Source organism: Hemitrygon akajei, chromosome 32, assembly GCF_048418815.1.
Source record: "Hemitrygon akajei chromosome 32, sHemAka1.3, whole genome shotgun sequence".
NCBI lineage: Eukaryota > Metazoa > Chordata > Chondrichthyes > Myliobatiformes > Dasyatidae > Hemitrygon > Hemitrygon akajei.
In genome coordinates, this window is record NC_133155.1 from 16,228,889 (window position 1) to 16,252,438 (window position 23,550).

Genomic DNA, 23,550 nt, shown 5'->3' on the forward strand with positions numbered 1-23,550 from the left:
GCGAGGCTGTTGCGGACAGTCAGGCCGGAGACGCCATTGCTGCCTGAGGAGCCAGAGCGGCCAGCGGCTGAGGCGGGAGGGGCAGAAGCGCCACACCGGCAGGGCGACCTCTCTCCGCTCTCCCCCACCGACCCTTTGCTTGGCTGAAGAAGCCCTTTCGCGAAGCAGTGCATTGGGAGTAGAGTGATCTTTTCCGTTGTTCGATATCGGGCGGGCCCCCGGAGCGGTCGGACCTTACAACCACCTCCCTCCCCCCCCCCCACCCCTCCTCCCCGAGTTGCGGAGCTCCGGGCGTTCAAGGCGAGTCGGTGTCGGCGGATCATGGCGTGCGGGGCCACACTCAAACGCAGCGTCGAGTTTGACGCGCTGCTCAGCCCTCAGTCGCCCAAGAGGAGGCGGTGCATGCCTTTGACAGGGCCGGGCGCTGGGACGCCTTCGCCCCAGAAGTACCTGAAAACAGAAGCGGCGGCCTTCGGCGGAGAGAGCTCCTCGGCGCACAAACTCACCCCAGGTAAAGGCGGCGGGGGAAGGGAACAGAGCCAGACAATGGTAGTCGTGAAGGGCTGGGGTTGATAGACGGCTCGGTGATGGAGGGGTGGGGGTGGTTATGCAGCTCCTGGGCAATACATCCAGCCTTGCTTTTTTTCCAACCCCGCTTCTTGCTGTAGTCACTCCCGCAGCCGGATTTGCAAAACGCCCATTTAAAAAATTAAATTGTAAGTGTAAATATAATCGATGCGGTTGATCTTTTTTTTCACTGCCACCCACTCGGAAATGGCTGCCATTTTTTTTGTTTAAGGGGAGTCGTCTTTGATCGCTTCTGCATCCACCTCACAGGCTTTTTAACGAGAATAAACTCACTATTCTAATATGCAACTTGCTACTGATGTGAGGGCTTTGGGGCAGCTGCTGTTTGTATCGCTTGTTCTGGGTGTCGTCATGTTGTGCACAGAAACCGTTGCAGCTTTTTTTTAAATTATTGCAACGTACTGGCATAATATTTGTAAGGCAGGAAGAGCTCGCATGGAATGGTCTTGCAATGTTTATAATGTGTGCATTGAATTTTAAATTGAACTTTTAGTGTTTTTTTTAAACCTGGGGAGCAACCTGTCTTTCCGCATAGTTAAGGGCTTTGTTTATTGCGTTAATCTGAAACGTGGATTTCAATCATCGAAAAAATTGTTTTTGTTTTGAGATGAGCTATTTGCTGATTATACAAAGCTAGATGGCAGTATGGACTCTGAAGAGGCTGCGGTAGGGCTTCTGGGGGATACGATTAGTGTCTGAATGGGCAAGACCATACCAGGCTGCATGTGTGGAAAATTGAGATGACCTACTTGTAGTTTAAAAAAAAATAGAAATGCAGTTAATGCAGAGATACTGAAAGGTATTGGGCGTTCACAGGGACCTGGGTTCATTGAATGGAAATCACTGAAATGGAACATGCAGATTTAGCAAGTAGTGGTGTTTATTCCAAAACTACTGGTGCAGTAGAAATGTCTTGCTTTTGATTTGTAGGACCTTGGTTGCAATGTAATGAATAGGTCTAATCTCCCTAACTGGATAATAGTACTTGCTAAAAGTCCACCAAAGGCTCATTTTGATTACTGGATGTTTGGGTTTTCTGTAAGGGGAATGGTTTAATCAGACTAAGTTCTAAGTTTCTGGATTTTATAAGATGAATTCATTGACCCTTTCAGGTTTTCTGCAGAGACAGAGAGAGTGGAAAGTTGTTTCTTCAGGCATGCATGTCCAGACTTGGGGTCAGTCTCAAAATGGTCAGTCGTTCCGGGGAAAAATTTTTTTACATGGAGTGGTGAACCCCAGGCAATCTGTGTTCAAGGAACCTGCGCATTCAGTTGCTGAGTATTGGAGACTGATTTTTTAGGTATTAAATGGAAACTAACTATATGGGGTTAGTGCAGAAATTGGTTCTGATGCAAATATCTAGCTATGTTATTGAAAGGCAGCGTAGGTTTAAAAAGTTTATCTACTTTTATTTACTGGTACATTGAGTGAAGCCTGTTTCTTAAAGCAATAGACTGTTTCTGTAGATTCATGTGTTTGGTGAATTTGCACAGCAAGCATGCTTGGATCCAAAATGGATGTTGGCTTAATTGGTGTGCTTTGATTAACAAACACTTTAACCAATGCAGTGCAACTTTTAACTTTAAACTCAGCAGGGTTTCATGATTGCTAATTTCTCCTTTTTTTTAAAAATGCTATGAGTTTTGGAAACAGGTTTGAGATGAATAACTGTAAACTTTGTGGGAATGGCTAAATGCTGTATGCTCACATAATTGGCATTGACTGAGCAGCCAGTTTAATTATCATACTTATGAAAGTAGTTATTACCAGCCTGAGAAGTAGTTGATGTGAGGTGCCTAAAACTAGCATTCCTCCTTGAGCATTCTTGTATTTTTAAAAGACATTGGTTGGTCTACTGCCATGGTTTATAGGTATAGTTCTGGGTGTTCTTTCCTGATTAATGTAATCTGAGTGCTTGTCATAATTTGACATTGGTTTATTATAAATTTTAGCCCTGCAGTTTTGGTGTCCACTTTAGTTTGTTCCTTGTATTTTGTTCTGTAATGTCAGACTTCTGCTTCTGATCTATGTTTGCATTGCTTTGAAGCTGATCTCTCACAACTCATTACAACTAACAAAAGACAGTGCTTTCTGTTAATCTAGTTGTCTCAGAATTGACAGTTTAAGTGCCTGATTCTTTTCATTACTAACATAAACTGTTTTGTGGTATGCTGTGTTTCTTATGTGCCCTGTGACTTTTTTTCAACTTTGTATTTGGTTGTATTATGAATTTGTGCTGGGCTTAAATGTTCCTATATCTTAATTTTCCTGGATGGAATATTCTCTAAGCTATATTTTAGTGTTGTCCAGTAAATCATTTCAAGCCTTTATAGCTTTAAATGCAAATTGTTACTGTTTCTTAAGATCTTTGTCTCAAACTCAATAAGCTATTTTGCCAACTTGTAGGCTTTCAATGGAAAGAGGAAGGTGGGACTAAATGGTCTTGGTTTTTTTTTGTTTAAAGTCTCAATCAGCAAGTTTGCTGATGATACTAAGCTGGGTGGCAGTGTGACGTGATGAGGATGTTAGGAGAATTCAGGGTGACTTGGATAGGCTGGGTGAGTGGGCAGATACTCGGCAGATGACGTTTAATGTGAATAAGTGAGGTTATCCACTTTGGGATAACAGGAAGGCAGATTATTATCTGAACGGTGTAAAGTTAGGTAAGCTTGTTCATCAGTCACTGAAGGTGAATGAGCAAGTGCAGCAGGCAGTGAAGAAGGCTAATGAAATGTTGGCCTTTATTACAAAGGGAATTGAGTACAAGAGCAAGGAAATCCTCTTGCATTTGTACAGAGCCCTGGTGAGACCACACCTGGAGTATTGTGTACAGTTTTGGTCTCCAGGGTTAAGGAAGGACATCCTGGCTGTAGGGGAAGTGCAGCGTAGATTCACGAGGTTAATTCCTGGGATGTCTGGACTGTCTTACGCAGAGAGGTTAGAGAGACTGGGCTTGTACACGCTGGAATTAAGGAGATTGAGAGGGGATCTGATTGCAACATATAAGATTATTAAGGGATTGGACAAGATAGAGGCAGGAAATATGTTCCAGATGCTGGGAGAGTCCAGTACCAGAGGGCATGGTTTGAGAATAAGGGGTAGGTCATTTAGGACAGAGTAAAGGAAAAACTTCTCCCAGAGAGTTGTGGGGGTCTGGAATGCACTGCCTCGGAAGGTAGTGGAGGCCAATTCTCTGGATGCTTTCAAGAAGGAGCTAGATAGGTATCTTATGGATAGGGGAATCAAGGGATATGGGGACAAGGCAGGAACCAGGTATTGATAATAGATGATCAGCCATGATCTCAAAATGGCGGTGCAGGCTCAAAGGGCCGAATGGTCTACTTCTGCACCTATTGTCTATAATTATGTACTCATTCCATTGTACTCATTCAAGGTATCTACACTACTTCCTCAGTGGACTAAGGACATTTTGCATGTACTCTTTGATGCACCACAGAAAACATCCTGTCTGGATGCATCATGGCTTGGTATGGTGAATGCAGCTTAATCATGGAAACCAGCCTCCATTCGAGTCTGTCTATACTGGTAAAGATAACAGTATAGTCAAAGTCCCCACCCACCTGATCATTCTCTTTTCTTCCCCCTCCCAAAAATGGGCAGAAGATACAGAAGCCTGAAAGCATGAGCCACCAGGCTTAAGGGCAGCTTCTATCCTGCTGGCAAACTATTGAATGCTTCCTAGAATGAAAAGATGGACCTTTGACTTTACAATCTATTTTGATATAACCTTCCACTGTATTGTATGCCTGTCCTGCTCTTTGGTTGTAATACTAACCTGCACTCTTATTGTCTTCCTTCGTACCTCGATGCACTGTGGTAATTGATATGTATGGATAGTATGCAAGATAATTTTTTTCAATGTAATTTGGTACATATGACTTGATATTCATAATTTCTGAATCATTCTGAACACTTGAAAAGATCGAATAGTGGATTCTGGTTAATTGGGGCAGTCACTTATTTGGTCCTACTTTTAATGGACAAAAACTAATTGAGAGAAAAGCTGGATTTCCCTTCATTAGTTGGGACACCATGCCATTTAATTTGGTTGCTGAAAGGTTTCTAACTAGTGTCAGTTGTGTTAAGTAAACAGTTTTTTTGTATAGTTTTGTGGGTTTGTGTTCAAAAAGCAATGATTAGTTGGCAAGATACAGGACAGCTCAGTACTGTCTTTCTCAGTGCAATTTCAAGCATTCAGGCTTGGAGATGCCAGAAGTGAAAATGAAACTATTTTACTACCTCAAGTAAAGAAATACAATGAATAAAGATATTGCCAATAGTCTTGAATGTTACAAAGAAACTGAAGATTTGGAGGATGCAATTGTCAAATTGTATGAAGGCTGGACATTATCTGCACTAGGTGTCTGCTGATTTTGATCATTTTCAATCAACAGACTATGGCAGCATTCACTGGAGGAATTCCTCCAATAGCTATTAGGATCTAGTACAGTTTATACTGCAGTAGTATTGGTGGTGGTCTGATTTGTTCTGTATTTCATTTAAATACTTAATTTGCTAGCAACACAAAATGCTGAAGGAACTCACCAAGCTAGGCAGCATCTATGAAAGAGTAAACAGCTGAGACCCTTTATCAAACATGGGGGAAACATGTACTGCTGGTGTGTTCCAATTATCCAGAATCCACTATATTTGCTAAAGCTGGATCTTCATTGCTTTACAGATGTGAGTAAATGTAGGGTTTTAAATCCATATGTTGCTTAATCAAGACACTAATACGCCAACTTTTAAGTTCAAATTCCATCAGTATATTAAACAGTTAATTTGTCTAATGAAATTGAAGAACTGTCTTCAAGAAAAATGAAGGCAGTCTGGTCTTGTGTACTGAATTGATGTCTGAAGTTCTGGTAGATTTAAAACTAAAACCATCAACATAATGGCCTTGTAACAAACTAGAAACACTCCAGATTTCACTTTAAATGAATACTTTTTTCCATAAAGATTCCAATGTATTTGAGAAATTGGTTGGAAAATACAAAGTTGCTTGTGGAAGTCCTTCATAATTGCTGTTCTTTATATAAAATATTTGCTTGTACTACCTTTTTTGCATTCGTTGAGTTTAAGTATTGTCTTAAAGAGAAACTATGTAATTGGTCCTTTTTTAAAAAAAAAATTAAAAAATTTAAGTTCCGCCATGCTTCCTTCAAAGTTTGTTACAAGACCATAGGTTACCAGTTGTTTTGGTTATTTCACTCAATTTTGTCTGCCTTTTCATGGAGCTCCTCCTTTTCCCATATCAATAATTTATCAATGCTGTTATAAAATGAGATTGTTTATACAGTGGCATACAAAGGTTTGGGTACCCCGGTCAAAATTTCTGTTACTGTGAATAGTTAAGTGAGTAGAAGATGAACTGATCGCCAAAAGTCATAGTTAAAGATGAAACATTCTTTTCAACGTTTTAAGCAAGATTAGTGTATTATTTTTGTTTTGTACAATTTTAGAGTGGAAAAAAAGGAAAGGAGCACCATTCAAAAGTTTGGGCACCCCAAGAGATTTGAGCTTTCAAATAACTTTTACCGAGGTCTCAGATCTTAATTAGCTTGGTAGGGCTATGGCTTGTTCTGTCATCATTAGGAAAGGCCAGGTGATGCAAATTTCAAAGCTTTATAAATACCCTGACTCCTCCAACCTTGTCCCAACAATCAGCAGCCATGGGTTCCTTTAAGCAGCTGCCTAGCACTCTGAAAATTAAAATAAATGATGCCCACAAAGCAGGAGAAGGCTATAAGAAGATAGCAAAGTGTTTGCAGGTTTTCAAAGTGTTTTGAGCTGTTTCCTCAGTTTGTAATGTAATTAGGAAATTACAGCTAATAGGAACAGTGGAGGTCAAGTTGAAGTCTGGAAGACCAAGAAAACTTTCTGAGAGAACTGCTCGTAGGATTGCTAGAAAGGCAAATCAAAACCCCGTTTGACTGCAAGAGACCTTCAGGAAGACTTAGCAGACTACTGTGCAGCGACAACTGCACAATATGACCTTCATGGAAGAGTCATCAGAAGAAAACCTTTCCTGCATCCTCACCACAAAATTCAGCATCAGAAGCTTGCAAAGAAACATCTAAACAAGCCTGATGCATTTTGGAAACAAGTCCTGTGGACTGATGAAGTTAAAATAGAACTTTTTGGCTGCAATGAGCAAAGATATGTTTGGAGGAAAAAAAGGTGCAGAATTTCATGAAAAGAACACCTCTCCAACTGTTAAGCATGGGGGTGGATTGATCATGCTTTGTGGCACAGGGAACATTTTACTGGTAGAGGGAAAAATGAATTCAATTAAATACCAGCAAATTCTGGAAGCAAACATCACACCGTCTGTTTTTTTAAAAAAAAATGCTGAAGATGAAAAGAGGATGGCTTCTACAACAGGATAATGATCCTAAACACCTCAAAAATCCACAGTGGACTACCTCAAGAGGCGCAAGCTGAAGGTTTTGCCGTGGCCCTCACAGTCCCCTGACCTGAACATCATCGAAAATCTGTGGATAGACCTCAAAAGAGCAGTGCATGCAAGACAGCCCAAGAATCTCACAGAACTAGAAGCCTTTTGCAAGGAAGAATGGGCGAAAATCCCCCAAACTAGAATTGAAAGACTTAGCCGGCTACAGAAAGCATTTACAAGTTGTGATACTTGCCAAAGAATTTCCTTCGTTATTTTGAACCTGTAAAAAATGGAAATAAAAAAAGTAATCTTGCTTAAATTATTAAAGAAATGTCATCTTTAACTTTATGCCTTTTGGAAATCAGGTCATCTTTTATTTGTTTAGCTATTCACAGTAACAGTAATTTTGACTGGGGTGCCCAAACTTTTGCATGCCACTGTATATGTCCAATTATCATGAAGTGTTGCAAGGAAAATTTAATGAGGTTTTTAGGTGCCTGCCTCAGAAAAGGTTAAACTGGGAATAAAGTAGTAAGAGACCTAAAATATCACTCCTGCTTTCAGTATTGAATGTAGTACTGTAACAACTGTAGCTGTAGTGTATACCATTCTGCAAAATGTAGACTTGCCCACATCCTGTAAATGAGAAATGCATTCTTTATGCTGAATGCCAAAAATAAGAGCACAGTAGCAGGCCCTTCGGCCCATAACGTCTGTGACAACCTGTGAAGCTCATCCCGTCTGTTTGTATGTACTACAGTAAATTCCGTTTAATTGGGACACTTTGCGACCAGTACATTTTTGGCCCAATCAAGTGGCTGCCCCAATTTGCTGAAGTTTCATGGAAATAGAGTATTTAAAAAAAGACTGAGTAGCGAAGTATTTAAATGAAGTACAGAACAAGTAATGCTACAGTACTATAAAACTGTAGCTCCTGATACTTTTCAATGGAGGAATGCATCCAGCGAACGTCTGCACTGATACAGTTGATTGCAATGGACTGCTTTCATACAATGCTATCTATGATTGCATCCTCCAAACCTTTTTCATTGTAACATTCTAGATGGTCGATATCTTAATTCTTTGCCGTTCCCAACTTGTTGAAGTAGTGAAATTGTTTCATTTTCATTTTCACTCCTGGCTTTTTCTGGCTTTTCCAAGCCTCAATGCTTGAAACCACAATGAGCAAAACAGTTTGGAATTGTCTTGCTTGTTGATTGAACACAACCAACATAATTTTAAACTGTTCTCTCAAAGCACCATGTAGTGTCTTAAATGCCACTCAAGTGCACGTGACTGACACTAGTTAGAACCTGTTCAGCAACAGTTGTCTGCCCCAATTAAATGGCATGGTGTCCTTAATTAGCAAAGGGGATCCTGACAATTTTGTTAGTTTTTTGTTCTATAAGAGTTCAATCACATCAGACATGAAAAAATGAGCTAATAAGACGAGATCCTTTGTAGGAAGGTGTGAATGAGTTAATAAATCCCTGCCTTTGCATGTAGTTGAGTATTGTTTTGATACCAGCAAGAGTTAAACTTCAGAATTAAACCTGAGGATGGCCAAATTTCTATTAATGTTAAATTAGAACATTGGGTTTTTAAACTTTATTTTAAAAAGTGTATGTAAACACTCTACATAAAAATTAATGTAGTGTTTTCCCCAGGAGTCCAAAATGTTGATTGGGTTGCCCAAACAAGTTTGAGCAGGTCTGTTTGCTGGTGTTGGGTTTGAGGAAACAACAAAAGGTTTAATTACAAGCTGAAGCAGAGGCTGTTGAAAAGTGCAGAGCTGATAGAAAATGTAAGTTCAAAATCAAGAACGGCATGCTTAGTATAGAGTGAAATATTTTTAAATCCTTAATGGCAGGGACTAATGTTTGCTAATTGTGCAAAGTGTTAAAATTCATGATTGAGATGTTGAAGGATGGACAGGCCTCAACGAACAATATTTAGGAAATCATGCCTTTCAAGAGTGCTTCCACGTAGTTGGTTAGTCTGAAGATTTAACTCCAGCAACAAAGAAGTCAGTGGTATATGGATTGGGCTGGTGATATACCTATACATTTATTGGCGTTGTCCTTGATAAATGTCATGGATTTTGTGGCTGGACATATGGCAATCAATCTGGTAATGGAGTGCCATTTCAGCAAACTCCTTGTCCTGGATATTAAGTGTTTTTTGTTAGATCTATACTGACAAAATATTTATTTATGGAAAGGTCATTGATAGTAGACAATGATCGGGTACAAGGCTGCCTTAAAGGCCATCTCTGCCATTTCATATTTTCCTGTGATGCTCAGTGATTTCCAATACTTAGACCTGAGTAGTTGTGGCAAAACACAGACCACGTCTCTGAACAGGTTATTGGTATGTGTTGCTCCACACAGTGGAATAGGGGCAAAACAACCCCATTAAATTTGTCTCTTTTGGTAATGAGATTATGGAATCTGGAGTACAAGTAATTAGTATTAAAGCTGTAATGTGGGCAAGTGCCATGCCTTTAAATTTATCCAGTGCACTCAACTGTTTCAGTCCAGATGGAATCAAATTGGCTGAAGATAGTTCTGTTATAGGGATCCCAAGAGAGGATTATCTTGTACATGTGGCTAAATGTGGTTGCTTCTGCATTTTTTTTGTATTTCTCCAGTCATTGAGGATGGGATGTTCTTGGAGTTGCCTGCCATGGGAAGAAATGCTGAGTTTTGATCTGATAATGTTGTTATGGGCTTGTTTCACTTGTCATACCTGGTGTTAGTTACCCTGGCATACCCTCTTTTGCACTCATTGAACTGGGTTTGGCCTTCTTCCCCCACTGACACCCCATGAGAAAATAATTATTTTCTCATAAATTGGCATATACTGCATGATACAGTTTGGGATTGTTACACTTCTGAAGACCTGTGCGATCTTGAGGATATATGGTTTTGAGCTGCCCATCTGTTTCGGGTTTTAAAGCAATGCTGCAGATGCTGGACAACTTGAGATGAAAATGTACTGGAGATGTTTAGCACAATCATTTCCCATTTCTGGCAGTGCCTTTGACTCAAATATTATTTCTCTGCAGAAGTGCTGTTGGCCCCACGTGCTTCGGTATTTTGTTGTCATTGGTATTGCCCATTCTGTTTTTATTTCTATTGGGTCCTCTTAGCATCTTTAAAGATGGCATTTGAAGGACTATAATAGTCATCTACCAATACTGCCATGGGCAGATACATTTTGCAAAAGTTAAGAGAACGTGGTCAAATAAGTTTTCCTCATTGGCTCACCACCAATGACTTAGTGGTAGCTATGTCTGTGAAGGTTATTAGGAAGAAGTTTTCTTACCGTGACTTAATGCTGTGAGACGTCGTAGTCTCTAGAGTTTATGTTGAAGATTCTCAGAGCTACTCGTTTTTTATCCACTACTGTTGAGTACAAATGTTAGGAGTTGCTTCACTATTCTTTGAATTGGTTCTCCTTGTTTAGATAACAATCTTCAGATGTTTGAGGGAACTTTTTCCATAAGGTGGACAGGTTATTCAGACTTGGTACCAAGGTCAATGCCGGTGATCCACTTGGTTTTATTTAGCTTTAACTTATTTGCTAGTTCAACTATTTCTGGTCAATTTGGTGCCTGTGTGCAGCACTCCTTTGGTCGACATCTTCTGGATAGATCATCATATATTTCACTTACGTTCTGTTTTTCATGAATGTGATTCTGGAGTTGATGGAACCTGTTTGCAGTTTGGAGATGGTTTGGGTGTTTCAGTGCTCTGTAGTCTCCAGGAGGATTCAGGGGTGCAGAGGCAGCATGCAGGAATCTCGTGGTGAGCAGGCTGTGAGCCGATGTTTGACTCCATTTCACTGATTAAAGCTTCCATTGTTCGCTGAGTCAAGTGACAAGGGAGATTGAAACACTGGCTGCTTGCCTTTTTATTGCTGGGGTCGCACTGCTATTGGGGGGGGGGAGGGTACTGAGATTGGAGGAGAATGCCCAGGTTTTTTGCGTTTTTGAATGTGGACTTGGAATAAAGACTTGTAAGTGTATTGTTTTTTTTTTTGCCCTAACTTTCTCATTTTTGTGTGCTGAGAGGGAGATTTGGGGGTTGATGATTGGGCTGCCATTCTTTCTTGGTTTCATAGCTATCTGGGGAAGAATTTCAGTTGTATAATTTGATAATGAACCTTTGAACTAAACCCTATTATTAAGGCTAGATATGGGAAGGACATTGATGCATTTCCATGACAATCCAGTGTTCTGTGACTACATTAAAGGCTTATTTTATATAAAAATCTTAACTGCTGTGAGTTAATTTGAGCCCTCATTTCACAATTCAAACCAAATGTCTAAGACACTTGTTTAGGGTTTGTCATTGTTATGTTTTAATATACTACTGAAAGGACATGTGCTTGTTTACCTTTTGAAATGTGCTGTCTACATTCTGTATAGATGTAGCATTTATTAGATTTAATAAAAAACTTGACCTTCATGGTGTTAATTTTCCTTATTTTCACTTTTCTATTAAACTTACAGAACAAATATTTCAGAACATCAAACAAGAATATAGCCGTTTCCAATGGAGGCGACAGTTGGAAGGAAGTTTTAATCAAAGTGAGACGAGCTGTTCTGAGGGATCATCTAACAGTTTATTACTAAATGCCCCGACTTCACCGGGTTAGTAAGATTTCCAAAATATTTTAACCTTCAGTGTTTTTTAGTCCACTGTAGTCAAAGAATCACTTGATCTGCCTCCCACTAAGCCTCTGGTTTATATCAAAATAGAACAGTGCAGAATTATATGGGCTGATTGTACCTGCTCTACAATCAATCTAACTTTTTACTCCTACATAGCCCATAATCTTCCATTTTACTTGTATCCATAAGTGTTTCTTAAATGCCCCCTATTGTATTAGCCTCTACCATCGCCCTCAGTGTGTTCCAAGCACATACCATGCTCTGATGGGTTGGGGGGGGGCAGGGAGAAGAGAAATTAACCTGACTGACATCTGGCCTTCACTTCCCTCTACTCTTAAAATGGAAGACTTCCAGTATTGGCCATTGTCACCTTAGGAAAAAGTTGCTGGCTGTCTGCTCATTGCCTCTCAATCTTGTATACCTCTATCAAGTCACCTCCTTAGACAGCATCTGTGCAGCAAATCCAGACGCCTTGTTGGTAAATCTCCTCTGCACCCCTTAAAGCTTCCAAAACTGAACATGATACTTGTCAAGTGTGCTTTGACTAGAGTTGTATAGGGCTGCAGCACAACCTCATGGCTTTTGAACTCAATCTCCTAACTAAAGCGCACTGTAAACTTGTGTGGCAACTTTAAGGGATCTATGGCCCTGGGGCCCTGATAACCCTCAGTTCCTCCACACTGCTAAGAATCCTACAATTAACCTTGTACGTCACCCTCCAGTTCCATTCTTCCAAACTTGCACTTCCTTACACTTTATTGCACCTGATCTGCCATTTCTCTGCTTGAGTCTGTATCCCATTGTAACCTGTGACATCCTTCCATACTATTCAGAACGTGTTATCTATAAACTTAACACACTTTGTCACTCCCTGAAAGTCATTTATACAAATCACAAAGAGTAAAGGGGTCCCAGCACAGATCCCTGCAGAACACCACCTGCAGGCAGAGTATACTCCATTATTCTACTACTACTACTACTACTGTCTTCTGTGGGCAAGCCAATTCTGATTCTATGCAGCTAGTTTCCATGGATACCATGCCTCAGTTTGTGAATGAGGCTACCTATCTTGTGTTTTGACAAGATTCCCCATGGAAATAAGTAAGCAATTCCTGGTGTTTCAAATTAATGAGCGCATGTTCAGTAAATGATAGACTTAAAGCTGTTAACCTATTGGGTGGATGTACCAAGTGGAGTTGTATGATAGGTTTTGTGTTTCATGGTCATTAAATGACTTTTGGCTCCATATATATTTGTCTGACTGTTGTTTCTTTCATAGGTACATTATCAAAGAAGGATCAGCCTTTATTCACATTACGGCAGGTTGGGATAATCTGTGAGCGTCTCCTTAAAGATCATGAAAGCAAGATCCGGGAAGAATATGAACAAGTTCTAAATACAAAACTTGCAGGCAAGAGCATCACAAAAATAATTAATTACCTGGAAACTTAAGTTGTATCCAAAAGATAAGGGGAAATGTAACCATGAAAATAGACTTGAGTTGCAGTGACCATGTTTATTAGTAACCTGTATTTACAATCTAAGTTGTCTGTCAGTGGGGGGTGGGGGGGAGGAAGAGGAGAGAAATCATGTAAAACATGCTACAATATTTTTGACTGACCTTCCTAATTCCTATTATCAATCATCAGATTATACACTGTAACCTATAATTCTAGAAATCTTTTACAATTCAATATTATAGAAAACTATTTCATTTCCTCCCTCTTTCCTGCCAATTGTGCTTGCTGTTCTTCACATTCACCTTAATTTTTTTTAAACCAAGTATTTTGACTGGGTATTTGAATGTTTATGGTTAAGAATTTTTTATACTACATGGGTAAATTGTATGTAGAAATCAAAGTACATAAGCCTTTTAAGAAATTATTCTTGCTTTATTAATCTTGATTTAATGTACTAATTTTAATAAGAGGATCTCTTGTTAGATCTGTTGAAAGACTTATTCACTTAATTCCAGTCCCTTGTCATTTTAGTTCTTCAAATTTAATCTCAAGTCAATTGAGAGAAGTAAAGATATCCTTTCAGTTAAATTATTCAATTTCCGCACCTCTTGGTGTTAATGTACTTTTGTTTCTAGGCTTCAGGGAAAATAGCTAGTATTCTCTAATCCAGGCAGAGCCAAGTGAATCACTTGGGCATCCTCTCCAAACCTTCCACATCTTTCCTGTAATGGTGATCAGAACTGCACACCAAATCTCTAAATGAGAACAATTCAAAATTTTATGCAGATGCAACATGACTTCCCTGCTTTTCTACTCAATGCCACAACCAGTCAAAGGCAAGCATGTCTTGTGCATTCTTTACTATCCTGTTTACTTGTATGGCCACTGTTGGGGAGCAATGAATTTGCATCCCTAGATCCTCTGCCATTAGTACTCAAGGGTCCTTCTGCCACTTGCAGTATAAATTCCTCATGCTTTTGATTCCCCAAAGTGCAGCAATTGATCCATATTAAACTCAGTTTGCTTCTAAGCTCCAGTTTCTACTGGTCTGTATCCTTTAGGATCTTTGGAAACACAAAGCTGTGAACATCCTTTGAACCGTGTCCAGTTTCAACACATCCCTTCTAAGATGAGGGGCCCAAACCTGCTCACAGTACTCCAAGTGAGGCCTCACCATGCTTTATAAAGTTTTAATATTACATCCTTATATTATTTTTGGCTCTAAAAAACTATCTCGTAGTCATTCTAGAAATTCCCCCTCCTGAAATCCAGCACCAACCAATCTACCTGCATATTGAAATCCCTTCAGACTGTTGTAACATTGCCCTTATGCCATTTTCTATCTCCTGTTGTAGTTTGTAGACCACATTTTCGCTAATGTTTGGGGGTCTGTATCCAACTCCCAATCAGGGTCTTTTTACCCTTGCAGTTCCTTGGCTCTACTCTCAATGATTCAACACCTTCTGACTCTCTGTCACCACCTTGTAATCTTTGATTTCATTTATTTAAACCAACAGAGCAACACTACCCCCTCTGCCTTCCTGCTTATCCTTTCAGTACAGTGTGTTTCCTTGGGCATTCAGCTCCCAGCTATAATCTTTCAGGCATGATTTCATGATGCCTACAACATCATACCTGCCAATCTGCAACTGTGCTGCAAGTTCATCTACCTTATTCCATGTACTGTGCTCATTCAGATACAACACCTTCAGTCCTGTATTCACCCTTTTTAATTTTGTCTGTTTTATATTGCAACTCAACTCTAGATTAAACTCCACTATGAAGCATTAACAAGCCTTCCTGCTAGGATATTTGTTGCCCTACAGTTCATGTGCAACCAATTCCTTCTGTATGGGTTCCATTTTCCCTGGACGAGAGCCCAGTGATTCAAAAATCTTATGCCCTCCCTCCCACAGCAACTCTTTGGCCACGTATTAAACTGGTGTCCCTAGCATGTGGCACAAATGGGAACCCTGGAGATCCAGCCCTTTAACTTGCACCTAACTCCCTGAACACTATGCAGAACCTTGTCACTTGTCCTGCCCATGTCATTGTTACCTACATGGATCATGACTTGTCCCACTTAAAATTTAAAAAAAAAACTGAGGAATCGATCCAAGATTTTCTGGACCCCTGGCACCCAGGAGGTGACATACCATCTGGGAATCTCATTCTCGCCCACAGAGCATCCTGTCCATTCCCCTAACTAATGAATCCCCAATCACCATTGTGTACCTCTTCTTTCCCACCTTTCCCTTCTGGGTCACAGAGGCAGACTCAGCGCCAGGGACCTGACCACTGACTTTCATCTGAGGTCATCTCCCCCCACCCACCCCCAAAAGTATCCTAAGTGATATACCTGTTGCGGGGATGGCCACAGAGGTACTCCTTAACCCTTTCCCCTTCTTGACTGTCACTCAGTTTCCTATGTCCTGCACCTTGGATGTCACTACCCCTCTATATGTCCTATCTATCACCCCTTCAGCCTCTCAAATGATGTGGAGTTCATCCAGTTCCAGCTCCCAACTCCTTAATGTGGTTGTCGTCATCAGGGACATTGGAGGTCTCCCTGCCATGCCTACGTCCTGCAAGAAGAGCACTTCACTATTGTGCCTGTCATCCCTACTGTCCTAGCTGAGCAGATATAAAGAAGAGGAAAAAACATGAGCTTCCCTTTGCTTTCTGGATGAAGCCTCTCTGCTAAAACCTAAGATTACCACTCTGAATCTGTCCACTCCACTTTTCCTTGCCTGCTGCCTTAAATTTGCTCTTGCTAATCAATCCCAAGTGCCAGTTAGTCGCTGGTCTAAGGTCTACAATGCTACCATGATCCACTCCTACTTTTATCCTTGGACAGTGGACCTAATTGAAGGCCCCTCTCCAAACCTCTGATGTCCAGATGGCCACTGGTCAAAGCTCTATTCACCTTCATGTTCTTTGAGAGCCCCATTCCCACCACCCCCTTCAAATGAACATTCCCTGGAATATCAGTATTCCCCTTTGTGATTTGCTATCCTCCATGTCCTACTCCTTGGTAACTTGTAAGCTACTTATTTAACACCCTAGGCATGTGTGGTCCTACCATGTGCTAGTTAACCTCTTGTTTTTAAAATCTATGAAATGCATTGAATTATTTAATCCTACTCACTCTGGGCATTTCATGGCCCCTTTTAGCTCCTATTTCATTATATTTCAAATGGCATTTGTGTTTGTCTCTGTTTGATCAAATTTGCAATATCCGAAGTCATTCAAGATTTGTGAACCTTGTCTTTGTTACAGGAACACATTCATCCTGAATTCTGACTTGCCCAATAACAGCTACTCCAATCTCCATTCTCCTGCTCCTATTTAATACTGTTGTAATGAGTCTTCACAATTTGATGTTTTCCCTTGAGGTCCAGTGTTCTGACTATCAAAAATAGAACTGCTGTGGTCACTTCTCAAAATGTTTTCTCAAATGGCAACTATTTCTTTCCATTTCATGGTGGTCATTCTTTATCCATTATGATTTTGGAGGGTGTGAAGTGATTGAATATTGATATTGTGTAAAAGTAAAGTGGCATAATTAATGTTAAAATCTTGTTTTTTTAAGTGAAAGATTTAAATTGCTTTTGTAGTGAAAAACTTGTAAAGCAATGTTCTTGTAACAGAAGAATCCAAGCAATTTTAAAACAAATATATTTTTTAAAGATGTCAGCATTGAGTTGATTATTTTTTTCTTGTTTGTTTTAGAACAATATGATGCTTTTGTGAAATTCACACATGACCAGATTATGAGACGATATGGAGAACGACCTGCCAGCTGTAAGCGGAGACTTTTAGACTTTGGAATTCTGTTTAATTGATTTTTGTTTTTGAATGAAATGGAAGTAGAGTAATTCCATTTAATCATACTCCTAGGCACAGTTAGTCACATTATTTGACTCACATTTTTGCTGTTCAATATTTCCCAAATAAAGTTTCAAGACAATGTTAAACCTTTTGTTTTAAGCAGCAGTATTCCAGCTAGCTCTAAACAATTTTGTACTACAGATGTGCTATTTTATGCAGTTTTACAAAATTAATTTGGACTTTATTGAGATATTAGATTAGATACAACTTTATTGTCATTGTGCCGAGTACAGATACAAAGCCAATGAAATGCAGTTAACATCTAACCAGAAATGCAAAGAATAGTGTTATTTACAAAATATGGAGATCCTGCATTAGGAGGCAATGAACTTTCAACTCTAGTTAAACATCACCTAAAGTAAGGTTTCTGTTAATAGTCTTATCTTTGTTTGGGATGTGGGTATTTGAGAATGTTATAATTTATTGAATTGCTTCTTGGGTACACTTTCCCTTGTGATCAACATGCTATCCAATGGTTACATGCTGATAATAAAGAACTGAACTAGGCTATTTGGCCCTTTGACCCTTCTGTACAGGCAGTCCCCGAGTTACGAAAGTCCGACTTACGAACAACTCGTATTTACGAACTGAGGAAGGAGAATGTCGCCCACCATTTTAAGTCGTTGCCATTGACTGTATGTGTGTGTGTGTGTGTGTAACTTTGTATTTGGCTTAAATTTTTCTTGGTGAGATTCACCCTGACCCCCCCTTCCCTTTTTCCAGTCAGCACCGCCTCCACTTGTCCCATTTAACCTGTCTCAGGACTTAAAGACAGGGGAGCTCACTGCTGCAGTGTTTCTGTTCCGTTGATGGAAAATGAGCAGATTGAAAATAAAGTGGAAATAATAAAGCGATCGGAAAGAGGTGAAACGCCATCGGTCATTGGAAAAGCATTAGGCTACGTCGGTCAATGATCGGAACAGTTTTAAAGGATAAAGTGAGAATAATAGAGCATGTGAAAGGCCCTGTCCCAATGAAAGCTACAATTGTTACTAAGCAATGTGGTGGTTTAATTATTGAAGTGCATGCGTTTCTTACGTGTTTTATATGCAGAGAAAGGTAAAATATATACTATATATAGGTCAACAGTCCCTTATCCGAAATCCTTGGGGCCCGTTGCATTTCAGAATTCAGAATTTTTTACATTTCAGAATCCCTCCTTATTGATTCTGGGGCCAACACTCCAGCAAATACCAAAAAACACGTATGCTCAAGTCCCTTATTTAACCTTTCTCTATGTGGGTGGACTTTAGGACCCAGCGGAGCTCCAGACCTACGCACATGCTCCCGTATACTTTAAATCATCTCTACATTACTTAATACCTAATACAATGTAAATGCTATGTAAATAGTTGTTGTACTGTATTGTTTAGGGAATAATGACAAGAAAAATTTATTTCCACAAAAACATTCAATAAAACATAGAAGTATACAGCTTCAAACGAACTGAATCTAAAACATGGTAAATGACTTATTGGAATAAATATAGAATGTCACTGTCACTATAAAACTTCAGTAACTTGTCTTTCTGTTTCTTTAAATCATATACAGTGGTAGTTCTGACACCATGTTCTTCAGTAAGTCACCACACAAACACACCACGATCAAGCTTCTGCAATAACTCCACTTTCTGCATTATTCATAATGATAGTTGCTTCCTTTTTCTCATTGTTACCCATAGGGGTATCTGCAGCTCTTTTTGACATTTTCCACAGTGAAATTAAACATAAAGTCAACAGTGAACACAAAATATCAGCTAACAGCAAATGCATGTGTAACCAGTACGAGCGCTGAGCCACAACTGACATTTGGCGACCTCTGCTAGTGCTGCCACGTCACACCTGAGTGACGTCAACTGTTGGCGGAAAAAAAAACTTTGGTCTTCGGAGCTTTTTGGATTTCAGAATTTCAGATAAGGGATTGTGGACCTGTACTAAGACAAACATTTGACTAACTGGTGCTAAATAATACCAGATGTACCTGTTCTGACTTGCGTACAAATTCGACTTAAAGACGGACTCAGGAACAGAACTCGTTCGTAGCCCGGGGACTGCCTGTACTTTGATCAGGATTGGTTGATTTCCATCTCCATTCTATTTTCCTGTAGTATCCCCATGACCCTTGATCATCCTTGGCAAACAAAATTCTGTCAGTCTTTGTTTTGCGTGAGAGCAGTCCTCTGCCTTGGGTACAAAATTCCTAAGATTCATCACCTTCTGAACTTTTTCTGTCATGAATGGCTAACTTATTCTGTCTGTTACCATTGCTGATTTTTTTTCCCATGAGATAGTGTGTTCCTTGGTAATTGAGTTAATCACCTGCACATAGTCACCACATTTGTTGGGAGCTGCTGAGAACATTCTATCAATGCATATATTTATTAGAGATGGGTGTTCAAGCTGGATGGTGAATTGATAGTCAATGAACTTTTCCTGGATGACAAAAGTTAGTTTCTTGCTGCTTTACTAAAAGTGGAGGAAATTCCTTTATGCTTATTAGCATATACTTCATAAGCCACTTGGCTTCTGACGTTTTCCCATTGTGCTATGGCATTCAAATAGTTACTGGAGTTGAGTTTCTGCATGATGATCACCTAAATGTTGACGCTAAGGGTGGTTAACTAGTTTATTTTAGATCATCAATTGGCACATGTTATTGAAGTACAATGTTGCAATTGTTAGCAAACCATTGCAATTGAATTTTTATCTATAGAATTAGTAACTGTACTAGTTCAGCCTTGGATGCAACTGTTGTCCATTTACTGGAGAAGTGATTAAGTATATTGAACTTTGATCATAGAAACATTTCTAAATATAGGAATTGTTTTCCTCTGTAATAGTATTTTTTTTTCCTCTTGCAGATGTGTCCTGAAGCATTTTGTGCTTGAACGGGTGTTGGCTTTCACCTCAAGTCAGCTGCTGTACTTATGAGAACTAATTTTGGTGCCATGTTTTACCCACATTCAACTTGAGGGATTTTAACTCTACATCGCTGGCCCACCCTACCTCTTGTAAAAATGAAACAAAAAAAAACAAAAATCTGACTTTACTGGTCAATGTGCTGTCAGTACAGAGATTTGTCTACTTTCCACTCCTAACTCTGCTACTGTGAGAATAACCTGCCATTTATTTCCAGTTCAAGAAGCTGGATACCAAGCAACAGTTGTTAAATCTGCCTTTTTAAGAAGTGGCACTGAAAATGAGAATGTTACCTTCAAATCTTTTTGAAAGGATTAAAGTTCTGTCATAAGTGATTTAGTCCGAATTTTGAATGTCATTAAAGTAGAAATTTGTTTCTGATTTGAAAAAAATAGTGCACTACAATATTACTGCAGATATCTCCCTTGTAGAATAGACTTTATTTTTTTATTAAGTGGTGTATTGTGTTGTCAGCTGCGAACATTTATAATGTCATTACCTGGTGGCAAGTGGTATGTGTGTATCCAGTCCATTTGGGTTCAGAGTTTGAGATGGGATACTGCAGTGGGACTTGAATTTTAGACGGATGTAGGCTGGGTCTGAAATATTGTCCTTTCGTGATTAATTGGTTATCATACAATTGTACGCATGGTTATTGCCAAACGGATTGGTTTCAAATTGGGTATGGGTTGGTATTGATTTGATGGATCCAACTTCAGCTTGTGTAAATGAAGAAGAAAAATTGTCATTTGGTTATAAAGCTGTTTTTCTTTGTATTTTGGTTAAAATTGTCTAAATGGCCTTAAATACACATGCTCTTCCTTTAAAGCCAATTTTGTAGACATGATCTGCACCAGCGGTTTTAAATTTGCTTTGAAACTTGTGCCAACATTTAAGCGTTGGATAGGTCGGTAGCATATGAGCTGCTTTTTTTAAAGTTTAAGACACTTTTGATTCCTGCTGTTGGCAATTGTTTGGGCTTTAGCTTGGCTTGTGCTATTTTTTCCGTGTGCTATATTTCAAATACATTTGTATTTGAGATCACAATGTGTTGGAGAACTAGGTTAAAATTCAGCAACTGGCCTGCTTGGTGTGGTTATGGAGTCCTTATTGAATGCTTAATCTGGGAGATGCAAATCCAGCAACTGGTCATTCATATCCAAACCACAGAACTAAAGGATTGTCAGTATCCTATTAACAGATTGCAAGGATGAATAGTGGCGATGCAATTACAGTTGTCTCCACAATATTCTGAAATAACGAGGTTAGTTCAGTTGGAATGAATTCCACTTTTTTAAAAGGCATACCTAACCAAAAATTGCAACTTTTACCTTGTGTACATTTTTTGCCCTGTATAATACTAACAGGCTTAGTTTAAAATAATTTGACATCAAACATCTCCTTTAACCTATTTTGATGTAAACATTTAGTATAAATTGGGGATGTGAAAATGTTTCAAAATTGGTTTGCAACTTGTAATGGTGTTTAATGTGCTTGTTTGCCTGAGTTTTTATGGTTTAGCTGACTTCTGTTAATAAATCTAGAGTGGCCTTATGAAAACAGCCAGATGGTAAATCTGTTTGTGGCCTCAGTTGTCAGGACATAAATCCATTATCAATTGTAGTGTTTTTGGGGGGAAAGAATAGTTGGTTACTTTGTAGAATGAGGGTTCTCATGAGCAGTTACATACCTCCTTTGCATGACTACCCACATTCACATTTGCAGTGTTCATTATACAAGGAAGCACACTGTTAGGTTTGGAGCTTGCACTTTCCTGAAACCTTGCCATGTAGCTGCATATATGATAGGAAGTTTAAGGTAACTTTATGTTCCTTTGTTCTGTTTATCCTTTGGTATTTTTAATGGAAATTGTTCTATATGATTTGACTACTTTTTGACAATTGAAATTGAATAGATAAGGTTAAAAATTAAAACTTCCAGTGTTTTACTATTTTAAATGCTTAGTTACATCTGACTGCTAAGACCACTATTATAGTTTTCAGTTGGGTAACTTGATAAATCTGGAAGCAGTAACAGTACTTTGACTTTAGTGACATTGGTTGGCGCGTACATTGACCACACTCTGGGGCTACTTTAATGTGGTCAGCACAAGGAGGGACATTGATCAGGTTGGTTAGTGTATCCACATTTGTTAATAAATACCTGTCCTGCCTGTATCCTCTGGTATCTAATTCAATTTCCCTTCTGTTGGTTGGTATCCAGGACATCATAAGGAATTAATGCTAGTCACTTTTCATCTGAACAATTATTTTATTTCAAGGCTGTGGTTGGGTTCTCAATCCATTCCCATTGATCTTGAGCCCTTTTTTTGATTTTTTTTAAAAAATCACTGCTGGAGTTTTCTTAAATAATGGTTTGGAACACTGGATTCCATTTAATTATTTTACTCTATAAACTTTCATGGAAGGTTTGAAGCCCTGTGAGCTACATGGGTCAACAAGAGCCAAGATCAGTTAGTTTGTGGCGAGGCACACATCTCCCCTCATCTTTGTTCCTTTAAGCTAGTTTGCCATGGAAGTTAATGAGAATGTTAGAGGTATACTAAGATTTGTTGCAAAAGTTACTGATATAATGAGCTTTTTCTTGCCAAAAGTGATTTCTGATCCTATTGGGGGAGATAACAAAGAGAAATTAACATTGGTTGGGCTAATAGTAAAGCAAGTATCTATTTAAAACCTATTCCTGTGCTTTTGTACTTTGTCCCTTCTGATTCTTCTATATTTCTGCCTTTTGCTTTCCCCCAGGGTATTCCACAATGTGGTCACAAGATTTAAAAAAATGGTGGTATAAAGGGCTGATTCCTGTTGCAATAGGATGTCTAGCAAATAAACTTCCTGGATATAAATGACAGAATAAAGGTCAAGATTGAGATTGTATGTAGTTTCTTTTTTATTTTTGGAGGTTTAAAAATTGTCAGTGCTTAGAACTAGTTTTTCCTTGAGTGTATGTTTGGAATACAAATTGGAAACAGAATTCTAGGTTTTTAATGTAGCAGATGGGGCACAAACTTGTTCTAATCACTCAAAACACTTTCATGGAATGTCATATGATTTTAGAATGTGTGCTTACCTAACATAGAGAACAGACAGTGGCAGGGCTGTTGCCTCTTTATAAAGCAAATAATAGCCTTTCTGTTGAGGTAATATTTGCTACTTGTGTTCCATGTAATAGATGTATTGTTTGTGGAGACCATGCCTTTGTCTGGAAAGTTACTTTTTCATTCAATGCCATTTGTTTCATTGAAACTCATTAAACAAATACAATACCAACTGTGATTCTCAATTTTGTGTATTTGAAAGGGTTTGAAAACTTTCTGTGTTAAGCGTTGCTTTCAGGTTTATCTAGTGACTAGTTTAAAAAAAAAAGTCCCTCAATTAAATGGAAATTGAAAGAAAGCTTGGTGGAATTGAAATTTTTTTAGCTTATTGAAATTAATGACACACATATATTCAGCATTTGATGGTCATTTAGGGTGGATTTAATTTGTTTCTCTTGTGATTAAGAGCAATGGTGGCCATATTTATCTTTGCGAACATATTTGAATTCTATTTGGTAAACCATATGCCTATATTTGAA

General features: G+C 39.0%; 1 protein-coding gene across 1 annotated transcript; it reads left to right on the forward strand.

The window, feature by feature from the left end:
* Positions 1-23,243, forward strand: akirin1 (akirin 1). The gene is made up of 5 exons (XM_073034455.1): positions 1-511; positions 11,523-11,663; positions 12,964-13,095; positions 16,877-16,948; positions 19,896-23,243. The coding sequence occupies exons 1-5, from the start codon at positions 322-324 to the stop codon at positions 19,904-19,906; spliced, it is 546 nt and encodes a 181-aa protein (XP_072890556.1). The 5' UTR covers positions 1-321; the 3' UTR covers positions 19,907-23,243.
* The last annotated feature ends 307 nt before the right edge of the window (positions 23,244-23,550 follow it).